This window comes from Anopheles moucheti, chromosome 2 (assembly GCF_943734755.1).
Source record: "Anopheles moucheti chromosome 2, idAnoMoucSN_F20_07, whole genome shotgun sequence".
NCBI lineage: Eukaryota > Metazoa > Arthropoda > Insecta > Diptera > Culicidae > Anopheles > Anopheles moucheti.
This window is the reverse complement of record NC_069140.1, coordinates 97,545,261-97,562,080: the sequence shown is the minus strand read 5'-3', so window position 1 is coordinate 97,562,080 and position 16,820 is coordinate 97,545,261. Positions and strand designations below refer to the sequence as shown.

General features: G+C 46.6%; 1 protein-coding gene across 1 annotated transcript; it reads left to right on the top strand.

The window, feature by feature from the left end:
* The first annotated feature begins 860 nt into the window (after positions 1-860).
* LOC128309849 (probable salivary secreted peptide) lies at positions 861-1,407 on the top strand. The gene has a single exon (XM_053046332.1). It carries the CDS (start codon positions 947-949, stop codon positions 1,307-1,309), a length of 363 nt encoding a protein of 120 aa, XP_052902292.1. The 5' UTR covers positions 861-946; the 3' UTR covers positions 1,310-1,407.
* Positions 1,408-16,820: the final 15,413 nt, after the last annotated feature.

The window sequence follows — 16,820 nt, the reverse complement described above, 5'->3', positions numbered from 1 at the left end:
CCGCAATATCCTTGAGGATGTATCTGTCAGAATTGCAGTGTCTAAAATGAAATTCACAAGTCTTTGGAAGTAACTGATACGCCATTAAGTCAGTTTTATCATATATACATCCGGAAGCTGATGGAATCTTCTTGTGATTAATGTGTATACAGCTGTTGTCCATGAAAATTCCAGTCGCTCGTCTATATTTGCTTCCGAGTAATAACTGTTTCATGAATCATGTGAGATCGATTTTCATCGTGTTCCATCTCAACCATCTGGCACACCTTGACAATTTCGTTGACTCGCACCGGTGATCCACATTATCAACAAAATGATCATCTCTGATGATAGCGCGCAGTATCTTCGTCATATCTCCAACACCTAAAGATCCGCCCCAGAAGCGGATGATTCACTGTAGCACGATCATAATCAAGTGTGATAGCGTAGTGTAATGACAATGATCGCTTCCACCTGATGTGGTTTCCAATGTCGATAAATGTTATATCGATGTTCTGTACATAAAACGTATCAGCAAGAGTACATACGGTGATTTACCCGTGTGTTGTAACATCTGAGCCGCTAGACACACACCTAGACACATTGACAAACGACAAGCAAATACTTGTAACAGAAAGTGCACTTTTTTGTCCGCTTTGCTGAAAAGCAGCGAGAGAGATGAATCGTACTGTTTAAACACTACGGCTTGTGAAATGTTTTCAAACGAAAACAAAAAATTCGTACAGGGGAAAAACAAACACTCCGTCCGGTGTCGCGTATGTATCGGAGCGGGTTCCACGTTTCTCCACAAGGAACCACATGCGGAAGATAAGATACGCGAACGTCGCATATAAACAGTACGGTACCGGCCTATCAGTTGGTAGTCTGCTTTGCGATCTGTTCGATACTTGCACGATCCACACGGAAGTGTTCTGCCATTTTCCACAAGGAAACTTTCGCAAACGAGATGAAATTCGCCACCGCGTTTGTTGTGCTAGCCGCCGTGCTCGGTAGCTGCTATCTGGTGACTGCTCAGACGCACAACTATTTCTTCGGAGCCCGCGTCCCGTACGACACGCTCCTGAATCAGACCACCGTGATCCAGTCGAGTTCGTTCCTGCGCGTCAAGTCACTCAACGTGGAGTATCCCGGGAAGGGACAGCGCGGTCGCAACATTACCGCCATCTACGTGTACGATCGGCTCGGTTCGGGCCGTGGAGGGTTCGCCAGCATTACGAAAGGTGGTATCGGTCAGAACTACACCCGCATCCATCTGAAGACGCAGCGCGGCAATGGCATGAACTTCCAGGTGGAAATTTACGGCCGATAAACTGAAGGATGCCGAATGCATCGTGTGAAATATTGTAAAAAGAAGCACATAAAAAGGAAATAGATAATATCTGCTAACATGATTTTATATCAAAGCAACCATCCCGCGCGTATTATATGTGACGTACATCTGACAGTGCAAATAAGATGGCGTGAGAAAGATGGTATTCCGTTGTAAAACACCTTCTCCAAAACAGTTTGCGCGGTAGCAGTCACCTCTTATCAGTGTGCGCTCTTGGATGGGAAGGTGTGGTTCCGCACACGCTTAATAGTTAGCCAGAGTTAATTAAAACAAAAAGGCAACAGTTTCAACAGTGATGATTTATTTCAGCAGATACACAAGGTGTGATTGTTTCGCTTGACTCGACTTTGACCGTGACCACCGCGGCAGGAAGTTTGATAAACTTTAAGCATCCACTACTGAAGTAGCTGAAACAAATCGGAGCATGCTTTACGTTCGATGAATAAACATCAGTTTGGTTTGGGTGGCGCAGTGTGGCGTGAAATATATCTGCTGGACATTAAGGTGGCATCCACCGTGGAAACGTTTGAGCATTTGTGTTGCTTGAAGTTGCTTTTACGGTGTGAGTTGGAAGAGGTCATCCGTCGTCGGCTGGTTTGTGATGCCTTCCGTACATTAGGCTACCAAAACCCGTCGCACCTTGCGATGTGTGCAATAGGAGGCAAAGGCCAAAGCTACCCCCAGCAAGGCTTTAATTGCTGTTTATGGAAATCACAAACGCGCGCGAAACCTTTTGCCTGTGTGCAATCAAATGTCAGATCTGCACACGTTCTACTGAGCTTCTGGTCTGAAGAGCGGGAAGAATTGAGGCCACCATGCCAGCGATCTTCTGAAAGAGTTCATAGTACGATCATTCCAGTAGAGCTCTAATTTGGATTACTGGAGTGAATGAATGTAATTATAACACGTCAACGGTATTGGGGTGTTTAAGAGAGTAAGAGTTTTCCACGTTGTAGACAAGAAAGCAGGTGTTTGCATGTGAACAACCTTCGCTACGATTGCATCACTTGCTACACGCAACATTGTCTGACTGATTGGACGTTTTGGTAATGTCTAAAGCTGTCTGAACAAATAGGCAAACCGTGTGCTGCGGATTAGAGCAACCACAGATCGGATTAATTATCCACCTGTCCACAGCTGACCACAGCTTACTTTAACCATAAAACGCAAACCAATCCCGCACGGAAGCACGTCGACCACCGTTTCGTTCGTCGGAGTTCCGCACAACTTGCTAGCAGCTTAGACACGATAATTGAGACGTTGCGATCGTCCCTGTATGCTTCTTTCGTGTCGTTTGTCGTTTGCGGTCAATTTGTTCCAAGACCTTCCACCGGCATGGGTTGCGCACGTTGGTGCGAGTAAGCCACCGCGTGGCAGACATTGTAGCGCCAAGTAATGCCCCGCACACACTGCAACGCGGTGGGAGATCATTATTTGACGTGAAGTTTTGATTGCCCGTTCCCGAAAGCTCGTAAAGCACAAAACCCCGGTCGGACATTAAAGGTCGCACATAACACGGCGGAGAAACCCGGTGCGGGTTGGAAAATTTATTAGGATCTTTATGTCCCGCGGTGTTGACCCGTGAAGCGGACCCTTTTTTTCGCTAAGAAGACTCATTTCCAATTCGCTCCGGGTCGTTGTTTGTTGTGGGATATTGGAAGCTTACTGGTGAAAGAGGTCTAAATATCAATTAAGTGTGTTATGCTTTTTTTTCGTAGACGATATTGAAACCCCTCCTCGAGTTTTGAAATGTCAAATGCCCTCCTCAAAAAAAAAAATCAGCCCATACGATCACAAGGTCAGTTGCAAATGAAATCGCGATCAAGTGTTTCGTCTTAATTTCACCAAGACAATTTTAGGCAGTGTTAACACACATGCCACTAACTGCATTATCGTATCGAAAGTTCCCGTTCGCGAGGCCTTGTTGTTCTGCAGCTGGTTGGTTTCATTTTAACGTGCAAAACCTTCCGATTGGATTGCAGTTTGAACCACCCCAAAAACACACCCCAACCGTGTACCACCTTACGCGAATGTACGCGAGGGTATTTGGGTGGGTAATTATCATTCGTAACGCTCATTAGGCACCTTGGCCGGTTGCGGGCTGAAATTGAAAACTAGCCCAGCAGTTTGCAGCAATTTTCAATTATGCGCTTAGCACCTCGCTGGAAGGCCCTTCCGACAGATGTGGCAGGAAGGTGGTATGGTACAAAATAGGCAAATAACATAAATCATCGCCTCATGACGGAAACGAGAAGCTGACACGTGGGGTCGAATTTTCCATGCACATCATCCTCCTCCCCATTCGATCGCTCGCAGCAAGCGACGGGGCAGGACTCGACACACCGGGGACCGCATTCCATCAATCATCGTTAGGATCGGTGCTACACCTGATTTGGCAAAGAATGTACCACACATAGTTGTGGATTATTGTCATTAGGCCGTCTTGCATCATCGCTTCTTCAGTTCAGCAGCGTCTGATTGAGGCTTTATTGATCCCCCTGCGCTGGCAGCAGCCAAAGACCCGGGGGAACCCGTCCGAAATGTAAAGCCTTTAACAACCCGCAATTTGAATTGTTGCAATCGTGTGCATGCGCAAAATCCCCCCCCAGCAGACCAACCTCTGGCTTGATTGATTTATTTGCCGAATCGGTACGCGGCATGGAAGTAGGACCCATTAGTCAGCGGTATGCCGCGACCTCAAAATGCCACAAACGGGGACATCTTCCGAATGCACTACCAACAACCCTTGCTTAACCAACCAGCTCGAAAGAGGATTGGCCTGAACCTGACCCACTATTACCGGGTTCGGGTTCGGGTGCTTTATGTTTCTTCTTTTTTGAGCAAAACAAATTCCATCTTCACTCCCCGCACTCTTTCCCCGAACTCGCCAACAACACAAGCGCCCACAGAAAGGAAGGTTTTATAGTTCGATCGTTCCGCGCTCGCTGGTAGGTCCACAAGGTCACACCCGTCCATAGATTGCCCGATTGGAGGAGACGCAACACAAAAAAACATCACAAAGTGGTCAAAATCCCGATGATGCAAACTCCATCAGCATCGTAACTTCCACACGATCGACACTTTCACGATCATGCAGTAGAAAGGGGGAGGGGGTGGATATTCGCTTGCATTGTAAAGCTTAAATATCTCACCAGCTCCACCCGTTTTATTCCAGCCCGAGCTGGAGCTACGCAGCTGTTCAGCTTCATCATTATGTAAAAGTTGATCGAGAAACAGAAAGCTACTTGTCGGGTTAATCACGCGCGCGCACAGTCGGCCACCATTAGCGGATGTGGGGTGGGTCCAGCCCAGACGGGGTGGGCAGCTGGGGGGTGGGTAACCACAAAACCGCAAAATCCGTTTGTCAACCATTTTTTCCTTCTTCTTCCATGTAGCACTGTCTCATTTCATCCTTCTTTCGCGTTCCTCATTTCCTGCGCCGGCTGGCTGTTAGTGTCCTCGCACTTAGTTTAGCGGTAGTAGCTGCTTAGCGGACTGCGGTCGGTGTACCGTTTGTGTGTTTCTCAATTGAAATTACCAATCATTGAACTGTTGGCGTCGGTACTGTCGGCGTCTGTGACAACATTCGGCGGGGGCCGTTGTTTTACTTCGGCTTCTTCGGAGCGACGAACGCGTACCGAGGTTCAAGCATTGAATTTGGTCATGTAAACACACAAGCGCGAAACGGGAATTCCGTGGTCAAACACGAACACTAAAACTACCCTCGCCAGTATACATGGTCAGCATCATAATCATCATCATCATCATCATCATCATCCTTTCATATCAACAAAACCAGTAAACTAACCAATCAACCTTGCGCCGGGTGCGTGTTGCATAAAAACGGTGGGCTAATTAAATTGAGCTTAATCATCGGCCGACAAACGGTTCGCGTGGGTGGAACAAACAGATTTGTTTGGTAATTTTGGCTTTCTTGTTTCTTTCTTCTTTCCACCACCCTCCTGAAGCGGCCCGAAACAGATCTAGATCGCTCGCAGAGTTGATCGATTGTTAACAATTTTTATCATACGTTTGCGAGGGCGCCATTAAATAAGTGTTACTAATGTGCTTACGAGCGTTACAGCAGGTCCATTAGCTACTAATAGAAAGGCGGGAAACAAACCCGACGGTCGGGTAGGTCTCGTAAACAATCCGGTACAAATTGTGCACACCACGCTTCAGACACCTTCCATTGCGCAACACCCGCACACACGAATGCGCGGCGATGGTGGCATGTGGCGTTTTAATTTGTAAGTAATATTAAAACACATTTTTCACAGCTCGCACAGGATCATCTTTCTTGTCTTTTACTGTGGAACTGTGCCACTATGCAAAGCATTCCATCTAACGAGTTGTGTCATTTTATATTCAACCCATGTGTTTCCTACTCCACACATCAGGGCAAACCCTTCGACCTCAATTGCATCGGCATGCATCGTTGGCCGTGATTCGGTGACGTTTGGGATGGTGGTGCCGCTCGTGCTACAATTAATTTACCCACCGGAGGACCACAATTTGCGTAGCACTTAAAGGTGCGTCAGGTTGACCTCCTCACTGCGGGGAAGACACACACGACGCGATGTTTTGATACATCGGCTGATCCTGATCCGGTACCTGTTTGTGTGTCGATCGATCAGGACAGCTTGCGATGGCCTTTTCCGATTCGTGATGGAGCACGTGTCAGTGTTTTGCAAAGCACTTAAGCTTCTAGATCGCGTATGCTGTGACGTTTGATGAAGGTCGATCGGAGATAGTGTCATAGATATAAAGGAAGACATCGGCGATTGGATGTCCGAAAGATCATTAGTTGCAACAACACTGTCACGTACTCTTAGAATCGATCTACATTATACAACGCAGAATATCCATAAACTATGAGGTTTGCTATAAAATTCTACTACTAAGATTGTTTGCTATAATTTAGCCAACTACTGATAAACTTGTGGTTTTTCGGTTAAAATAGACACTGAGATTTATGGAAAGTGATCTAATCATACAAAATATCGTGCCAGATAAATTATACTTGTTGGGAGCTATATTATCAACTACTTTGTGATAACAGTAGAGATACAGAATTTCTGCCCCAAAATAAATCCCTGGTCACAATATCTCTTTCGCATCACTCGGTGAAATTAGGAACCACAAATAATGGATTAAAAATCTTCACGGTTCAAATAATTGTCAGACCTACATAATGAAACTAACAGTAACTGACGAATATCTAATGGGATTTATCGTATCCGTAAGTAATGACTGTAAGATGACTAATTGGTCATCTATCGAATCAGTTATAAGTATTTACTACTCTATAAGGTTTTTCTAGCAATAATTTTACACTGAAAACAGGTATGATTATATTTGACTAAATAGACATGCCAAATATAGTCTTCTTTCCGCTATAACCTCTCCATTTCCTGCACCAACAATACGGACATGATCGATGACGCACACGCAAATACGTACACATTCGATTCAACCTTCCGGGGCATGTCTAATGCATGTTTATCTCCCTCGTCGATGCCTAATGCTAATGCACCTCATTCATCTTCATCCCGCCGGCACGTGGTACGTGATTGTGTCATATTTTATAGCGTCGATCCGATCGAAACCGTTCCACCGTGAAGGCGCGTTCAGGTGCAGCGAAGGGAAATAAACTATCCCAACTCTCGGTAACGCTCACACGTACACGCGAACGAAAACATTGATCGGGCAGGCGCGTTACACACACACAGCACGGTGACAATTTCACAATTTACACGGGAGTGTACACGATTTCCGCGGCGATCTGCATCATACGCTGTACGAAACGAAAGTTGTGTATAAATCTGTGTGTGTGTGTACTGAAATGGTGTGAAGCATATGCATCATTTCCGTTGACCGGCTTGCCCCGATCTGCATCCTTCCCTGTGGCGTGTACCGATCGCTTCTTCATTGCGTACTGTCACGAAACGGAAGTATCCAGGTCCGGTACGCCGTGGTGCGCCGGCACAGCGTGGGTCCCAACCGTGGAAAAACGGGTCGAGGACACGCGGCGTTCATGGACTTCAATGTGAAGAATTTATTGCAACTTTCCACACCGTGCGCGCGTGGAAAAACACCTCCAGGTGTGTGTGCGCGGAGGACTAATTGAGCATACAAACTAGTGGGATGTTGGGAGGTTTATGAATATGCGTCATTTGTCCCACACAGGCGGAAGAGGAAAGTGACCAGTTTAGGTTTGCATTTCGATGTGAAAACAAACGGAGCCAATTTATAGCGTTCGACGCATTCGCCCAGCTCCAGCAGGGGGGAAAGAGGTTCGTTTACATCGTTCCATCATTATTCCCAACGACGAAAAGAAAATGTGTTGATTATTCAGCTTTCTAAAACCAAAAATATTACCCTACGAAAGAATTATTACTGTCAAACTTACGCGTTAGATCTCTCTTTTTTATGCTCCGTATCGTACGAAATGAGACATCTGGCTTCCGTTTCAGGTTTTGTCGGTTAATTTAAGCATAATTTGTATCACTGTTCAACATCATCAATTCACGTGAATCCAGTTACCTGCAAAAGAGTAGAGAAAGCGACAAAATGAACGTTAAATCGATATCAATTAAGGAGAACAATTTATTGCCGTTTAATTGATGCGTAAGGCTCGTTAATCATCGAACAAAAGATCAATGTCGTGGTGGTAGGGTTTTAATTATAGATTGCATATATTTTCATAAAATGCAAATCAAAGCTCAACCTCAAGGCGATGGGTCGTGTCATCAAGGTTTTTAAAGCTACAATCAGTTTGCGGCTTTTATGCTTTAAAAACCCGGAGCCTTTGCCTTATGCCTTTTAAAAAAGGAGCTAATAAAACAATAATCAAAAAGGATAATTTCAATGCGGCTCGAGTCACAATGTACCATGACAAAGCTGTCGGCAATCCAGATGGAATATGGGATATACTGGTTTGTTATTGCATAAGGTGGTATTTTATACACATGCCGGACTTTTCAGACCGTGTGTGCCCTGGCGCCATCGAGGGCACTTTGAGCGAGTGGCATAAATTTGCCACCACTTGCTCGGTTCTCTACCCTGTTGAACGAAACTAGTGCAAAGGCGGATAGAAAACTACCAAGACAGTACCGCACACTATCACTGTCCTACTGCGACACGTCTGGCTAGTTCTTGGGTGGAACAACAGTTACTACAACAAGGAACACTGCTCACTTCGGTGGTTGAAAACAGCTCCAGAGAGTTCAGAGTTCATTTGGGGTCCACATGGGGGTTTTTTATGGGAGATTATTGGGACAGGCCTGAAATGTGAGTACCATGATCATGGGAGCTTGAAACTGGAAAGGTCGAGGTTATGTTGGGCTTGCTCTGGATGACCTTTTTGGCGGCCCGCTGTGACGGAATTAATTTTTCCATTTTTAATTCGATCATTCGGAGCGCCACAGTGGTTTGCACATAAATCGATGGTTTTAAGGTTAATTTTTAATCTCCATCGTACTGTTTCTTTTCATATAATTATGGCAACACCATTGCATAGTTTACTATAACTCACAACTATGTAATATAAACGAACGATAGATTGACAGCTAGTATCAATAACGGGATGATAGGAAAGTTGATCGATAGACTGTATAATACATTGAATAATCGAAATATAATTAAACATATAATGGAGTGTTGAGTTTTCTGATTCTAGACATTCGAATTCGTGTACAAAATTGAAAGAACACTCTGGCTGCTCTGAGTTCCAGACTCTGTGTGCGAAGAACCAGGATGTCACCTAGATATGCGTCAAACCGGAGAGAATTTTCTCGATCGAGCTGACCTTAGCTGCAACAATAATAGCCCGCACACTAAACGTTAGCATAACACAAAGCAACTCCCCGCATGGGGACTTCCCAAGGCCAAGGGGAGGTTTGGCACGAACGTGAAAACTCCTTTCGCATCCGTCCGGCACCGATCGGTCGGGTTCTCCGGCATCGGTGTTGCTGCGCTGTGGCAGCCCAAGGTGAAATTCCTTCGCGCAACTCCGTCCAATTCCTTCAATTTCCAGCCAGCCAAGATCGATCGATCGAGGCGCATCGGAGTTTTGTGAGTCAACCGCAGAGGGTCTCGGGTTTGTGGGTTTGGAAGGCGTACAACACACAATGGCCTGCTGCGTGTACGTACACGCCAGCAACTGCAACGCAGTCGATCGAGCACGTACCTCCACCCTCCCCCACCCCATCTCTAGGGACCGTATTGGGCGAGAGAATGCCTCGGCCACAAAGTAAACATTCACCTGTGGCGTGCAAACGCGTGCCACCTTTGTAAGGGTCGTTATTTATTTTATTTCTGCACCGGGCAGCGGGAGTGGGTAATGCGGAATTGGAATGGTAACAAACGCACCACGAAGCGCGATGCCGTGATTTGAGTGTGCCTCACCTTCGCGCACAGACCGATCTCGCACCATCATTAACAGGTACCCGCAACCATCCACATCCTAAACAGCCCCCACCGTGCAGTGATGTCGATTCGATGTCCATTGATGGCAAAACAAACCGTTTCATAATTAAAGTACCGGGCCGCCAGGTCTAATTGAATCATAACAGGAGATTATTGGCCCGAGCGGCAAACCCTGCCGACGTGGAGCGCGGAGGGCGGTGTCTTGTTGAGCATTCGCGGGGCCGTAGAGCCCTTCGGTGTTTTGGTAGCGCCGCGTTTGCTCGAAGAATGGTAACAGGTTCACCGTACTCTCGCGACCATAGCTAATGAATTTAGTTCTACTCGATCATGGTTCGATGGGAAAACAAGTGATGCTGTTTGCTTAACACCGGCACCCCGAGAAGGTGTACAACAGAATAATGGATCGGCTACAATTTCGTACCTCATAAATGCTTGTTGGGAATTAAATAAAAATTCAATTTAACAACCGCACGACACAGGGCATGGGTTGGTTTATGGGTTTAATAAAAAGCGATAACCTGTCATGTACTTAATTTACAGTTGCCATAATTTTATGGCTGCTCTTCTATTTGTTGTTAAGGGAGCCTTTAAGCGGATTTCATTTGGTCGATGACGAATAATTACAATGATCGAAGAACACACATTTTGAAGTCAATATCGTAGTAGGCGTTTCATTAAACTTGATTAATGTCTCATGAGCTCCTTCGTCCAATTTCTGACGCATCTTTAGTAATGTCTGCCTACTATGATCAAACTCTGCTATGTTGTGGGAGTTTATAATCCATCCTCTTTTCCTGAGGAATACTTCGTTTTCACTCAACTGGACTGTTTGATACCAGTCTCGTTAAGTATTCTGGATCTTTTGTTTAGGGGGCCAATCCTCAAGGTTTTGTCAATTATTTCCAACAAAACCCAAAATTCATCTTTTGCGCTACAGTTCAAACGTTATTCGTTATTTCTACGATTGAGTCACACCTGAGGTCCAAACACAGTATCTTTTTAATGGTCGGCTTACTTTCAGTTGCCCATATCGCATCACAACCAGCCTAACCATAATGTACACCTCCACAGCAGCGACACAATCCCAGCGACGGCGGAAAAGGTATCCTCGAGGACAAAGCGCACCAGTTCCCAGCACTATTCGACCACTAGAGCGAGGTGTGTTTGTAAGTATCTAAATGTATGTCCAGTAAGCACGCGTAAATTATGGACTCACAAATGATTATGATTTTAGATATGTCTGTCTGTGTATATAGGTGTCTCATGTGTTGCTATCGGTGTGTGCAGGAAACCACTCCGCCCGGATCATATGGTCAGTGGGTCATTGGCGCGATCGAGTTGGAATGCACGTCGTCCAACGAAGGCAAAAGGAACAGTTTAACGATTTTGCAGTCACATTTCTGATAACCTTCGGCTAGTGGGTGGGTGGATTTAAATCTAATGGTCAAGATTGCGATCGGCACACGGTGCGGATTTTATCTTCCCATTCAAGGTGGCTTAGTCAGCGCGATTTTGCGATCAGATCTTAATGCTTTTATTTTACGTATAAGTTGCTCTAGTAAACAACAAGGGTGTTACCGATAAGAGCTACCACATGCGGTGAATTAATAGGCTTAACACCCCACACAAAAGACGAATAACTGCCAGCCATTAAATTGTATTCCATCGCAAGAGCCGTTCGCGCATACACCTGCTGCCCATCATCCACGATCGTCCCTGGTCGAATGTCAAGATCTACCTGATTGCGCAAAACGCGCTACGCGTGTACTGTTTTGTTCGGGCATTTCGGTCGGTCGCATCGCCCGCAAACTGGATCCATGACCGCGCTAATGGCCAGTGAAGACCCCCAACGACCCCGGCCAACGGCCTCAGCAGAAGACGAGTACAAAAAGGCGCGTGCCCAACAATAAGGAAGCCATCGAAGAAAAAAAAAACAGCCGAAGGGGCGTCAGTGTCGCAAAATGTTGGCGCGCGCGTCCGCTCATTGAACCGAATCCACGAACCTGTCCGGTCGAGTCCATCAACTTTTACCTTGACACTCCGGGGTCCACAAGTTGAGGAAGCGTGTCCGCTACTAGTTTTCCCTTTCCCTGGGTAGGAGTGCTTTTTAATTGCACGTATGGTGAGATGCACCCTGGCAAACGAACGTCCGCACACACCATCCTGATTTCAACGTGATTATTTGCAGAGCCTGAGCCCATCCGTTGCTTCGGGAATCGGCCAAGCAGATTCCCCTCAACCGGCAACGATGAACTGTGTTGTTGCTGTTGTTGATACCATACCGATTAACTGCCCTGCGCACCGGTAAATTGTACGGTTCATTACGCTTTTCTGCCCAAGTGCCGGCGTGTATAGTGTCGATGCGGAATTCCGTAATTGAGCTGAGCGGCTACTGTGGCACAGGCTAAACGGTCGTTCGTTCGGCTCTGTTTAAGATTCAATTTTGGGCTGACGATTTAAGTCCGAGCGCTATAATTCCTTTTTTATTGCTTTTTAAGTGCTCTTTTTAACAGATAATTTAATCTCGTCTTCATATATTTGTATAAGTAACACACAGGTGGACATCATTTAGTCTCTTCATGCATTACGGATGAAGAGACGGAATGGCTGAAGTTTTTGACACAAAGCTGCCCATTTAGAGGATCTGAGTTCGGAACGAATGACGAAAGAGGGCGCCACCGTCAGTGGGGATAAAAAGGGATCGCATAACGAGGATCGAGCCCTATTCCCGTTGCAGATCAGCAAAAACGCAATAATAAATGTTGAACGTCTCTGATGATCGTTGGACATTCGAGATGAGGATTAAATCTACAACTGAGTATAACAAAGAAGAGCATTTCGGAACGCAGGGTCTTGGGTTGAGGATTACTCCTATAAACTCATTCTTCTATAGAATCCATAGAAGAACACTCATGCTCCTATAGAATCTTCAATAGTTTCAATAGATCTCCAATTGCGATCACACGCCCAAAGCAATGCCTAGAACCGATCTTTCAACATCACTCCCCCACGAGAGAACTAAATGATTCATCGCCCCGACAGAGCACACACTCCACCCTACACCAAGGTTAAGCATGTACGCTGGCGGGGCCAACTATTAGCTTCCATTAACCGTCAACCACCCAGCAGCGGCGCGGCCCCGTTCGATGGCTAATTAATATTCTTAATACGTCGAACCGGTGCGCGGGTTAAGCCAACGCTACCACCGCTTCTAGCCGAACGACGACCGACCAATTTCCGCCCTCGAATATTCAGCATCGGCCAACCCGCCACATCCGCCATTGCACAAGAACGCATCGCACCGGAAAAAAGGGGGCGCAGTGCTGTGCCGGGTGCGTACCCATCAGCTTCACAATTAATAACTTCATTACGATACACGCGTAAAGGTTTGCAACCGGTTGCGTTTGCGCTGCAAATGGCGTTAGGCTCTTCCGACTTCCGATGCAAGTGCAGCCGCGGGTCTCGCTTGTATTAAAATGTCCGACATACTTTTCGAACCCGCAGCGCAAGCGAACTTTGGCAACATGCGCCGAACGGAACGCGTAAGGTGGGTACGTGAAGGCATCTGGAAAAAAGGAGCGCGAACCAGACAAGATTTACGATACGAATGTGGTGAGTGCCGTACAAATTGCCGTATTATGTCGATTTGAGGCTAGAAGCAGTTGGATGTTATAATACACTTCGGTGGATGAATTTCACTTACATTTAGTGTAGAAGAAGGAAGTATGCACTGCGAGTGAAGATCACTTGGATGATCGCACATCTACTGGCGGAGTGATTCATTCACAACCCTGCCAAGTCAGCGTTGTAGTCACCGTAAGATCTTAATCCCGTCACATTCACCCTTTTCACCACACACGTCACATAAATTACACACGCACGCAGTGAGTCCCCGACAAGAATGCTAATTGTGGACTCGCAATCCACTTCAACAGCTACAAGTGCATCCTCACATCTTCCCCACAACCTCCTCGCGTGTCCAGCTTTTGGAGCAGTTTTCTGACTTTACTGTTACTGCTCGCGAATTCGTACCAGCATCGATTAGAATTCTACTCAGCTCAAAAACACACTTCGAACGGACGGTACAACACACACACACAGTCTGAATCGATCACATCTTACTCGTCCGGCTCGTGCACCGGCCGCAGCACAACTCACGCAATCGAAACCACCGCCGGGATTCGGGACCTCACGGTGACTGTGAACAGCTGATACACAAGTGCACATAATAACCGCGCCCACCGAATCCTGTACGCGCCCCGACATGAGAGTTTCCGTTCCGTCGATAGATCACCGTTACCGTCCCCTGCCCGGTGGGAGAAGTGAATGGTAAAAATGAGCCCCTTCTACCCTCTTTTTGAAACGGGGCTTTTGCTGGAGGGGATCATTGCGCGAATCAAAAGGATCACCCCGTACGTAGGGTGGACAGTTACAGTAAGGTAGGTTACAAATTTCCCTACCAAGAAGTTGCTGTGTGGCTAATGTTGCTAATTGAATCGTGTTGTTTTAGGTACAGAGCCTGTCCAGGCGCGCTCCACCGGGAGATCATGGGGTAAAAGATCAGTTCCTTAAACGGACGGTGAGCATAAGCGCGCGTATGAAGAAACCTTCACCCTTAAAGGTGCGAATTAGGTGCAAAAATGAGAGTTCCGGAACAAAAAAAAAACCCTCCGAACCGGGTGGCACAAAATGACCGTGGCATACCGATCGCTCCCTCGCTACCTTCAGGTAAGTAGCAGTGTAGCAATTTTCGGCCTCCCCCCTGTCAAGATCACACGTTCTAAATGCATTCAGCTCGAGCCTGTATGCAGTACTACGATGATGGTGATTACCTTCATAATCATATTAACACAATCGTTCGCTTCAGATTCCAAATCGGAGTCGAAAGAAATAATGGGGGTTCGTCGCCTAGTCGGCGTGGTATGCACTTTTAAAAGTGACCACTCCCGCAATACCGGACATGAGAAGGTGAAAATTAGCTCTATTTATTTGGCCCCCTCCCTGTTTTGCGCTTATGACACACGTTATGTTACGAAAATGGAATCAATTCATCTTAACCGTAGGACACACCGCTGGACCGTTTGCTCTAGAATATCCTTGAAGAGTGCAGGCTGTCATTTCGGGGGTGACCATTCACTACAGCCAGGTGGAGAGCGTATTGGGTGCCGATTTCAGGGATTTTCGAGTGTACTTCAACCGCACCACGGTGTTGGGGGGTTGTGTGTATCGTTAGCTCTTAAACAAATATGCATACCACCTTCGAGTACCTTCACTCACCAGCAAACCCTACGAACACGAACACCATTACCTGATCGCGAAAAAGGGAGAGAAAAAAAAAACAAGATGCATGTTTCTATCCTACACCCAAAGCTGGAGGAACAGCTAACAAGACAAATATTAAACTGACATTTTACATCTCAATTTCTCAAAGACCTTCTCAAACCTCAAGTCAATCCAGTGCCACCCCGGCTTGCGGTGCGTACCTTAGAAAGGGAACCGTGCGTGAGCTATGCGCGTGCGTCGATCGTACGCAATGATTGAACGGTGGCAAACGGTGGTGCCCTCTGACAGTGTGAAATATTGGGAGCCTTTAACGACGAACACATCTCTCGCCCGGGTTGCTGACGGGGGTGTAGCAAATAGAATGTCCTTCTCGTCGTGTGTATATCGATCCGATCGGATAAGGGACCTGGGGTGTGCGTGTTGTGCGTTTTTTTTCTTCTTCTTGGCAGGTCATAAATCCTTGACCCGCACCTCCCGCCGAACCCGTTGACAGAACAATTTTCGGGGAACTCCGAATGTCCCACCCACGAGAATGTCTCTATTTCAACGCGATCCTAATCGCGGCGGTGCGTTGTAATCGGCTCGTTAAAGCAAACCGATCAAATTTTATACGATTGTTCAGTGCGGGCCTATAGGCTAACGTTCCAGCCTAAGATAGTCATTCGTTTCAACAGCAAAAAGCGTTTGAAGTAATGCGGATCGCTGAACGATACATCAATTGCATCAATTTGCTCGATGATGATGATGAAAATGGACCTCCATCGGAGTTTCAGCGTAAAACCCTCAAGGACGCCAGCAATTATGAGATTTAAACGACAGTAATTCTGCATCTCTTGCACATGCACCGAATTGTGCAGGGATCTGCATGGCTGCATTATCTGCCCACGCGTGCAACAAAAGGCCACCTCCTTCTACCGGGAGGATAATAGAAACCGTGGCCCGGGTGGCCTTATTTAAAACGTTGGCTAATGCTTCGATCTCACCCGGCTGTGCGGCGGCACCTTTTCCGATAATGATGCCTAAACCGACAATTTCCTCTTTTTGTTACGAATACAACAAAAAAAAAAACCCATGCACTGGGGCATTTGGTAACAACAAAAGAAGAAAATGCAACTCCCCTGCAGATGTTTCGCAAACTGCATGCAAACTTCCTCTTTAGTGCATATCGCGCCTCGATCGACGGTAGCACCTCGCGGTTTTCACGAATTGTGACCCTTGACGAGTAGTTCTCGTTTTTCCTTATTTTGTTCTGGGGTTATTTTGTTTTTTTGCTAAGGCTAAGCGATCTAACTGCAGCTAACCCCCTTACACGTGGGACGTGCAGCGACCCATAACCTCGCAGCACAAAATCATCGACATTATCGATTCGATTTGCATGCTTACAGTACTAACTTCCAGTAGTAGTAGATCCCGCAGGTGGGTGAACGGGTGAGCTCGTTGAAAAGCACGGGTTAATTTGAGGTGTCGTATTTAGGTAACGAGGGTTGAAGGGTTGCACCGAAACCACCACCGGGGGTAAATGATAGCCCGCGAGAATTATTGCTACACCGGCGGTTCGGCCCGATCGGAACAAGGAACGATGTGTCGCAATGCAATGCGGCGGGCAATGGCTTTGTTCGGTTTGCAGCCGTATCGCATGCCGTTTGTGGTTAATTCGATATGATTAAAGGGTGCCTGTTGGTAGGAAGCGTATGTTAGCTAGCGTGAAGGTGGTTACTGGCTGAGGACGCAGCAAGTGTCTTCAAGCAGTACGAATGTACAAGCAATAAGTTACAAA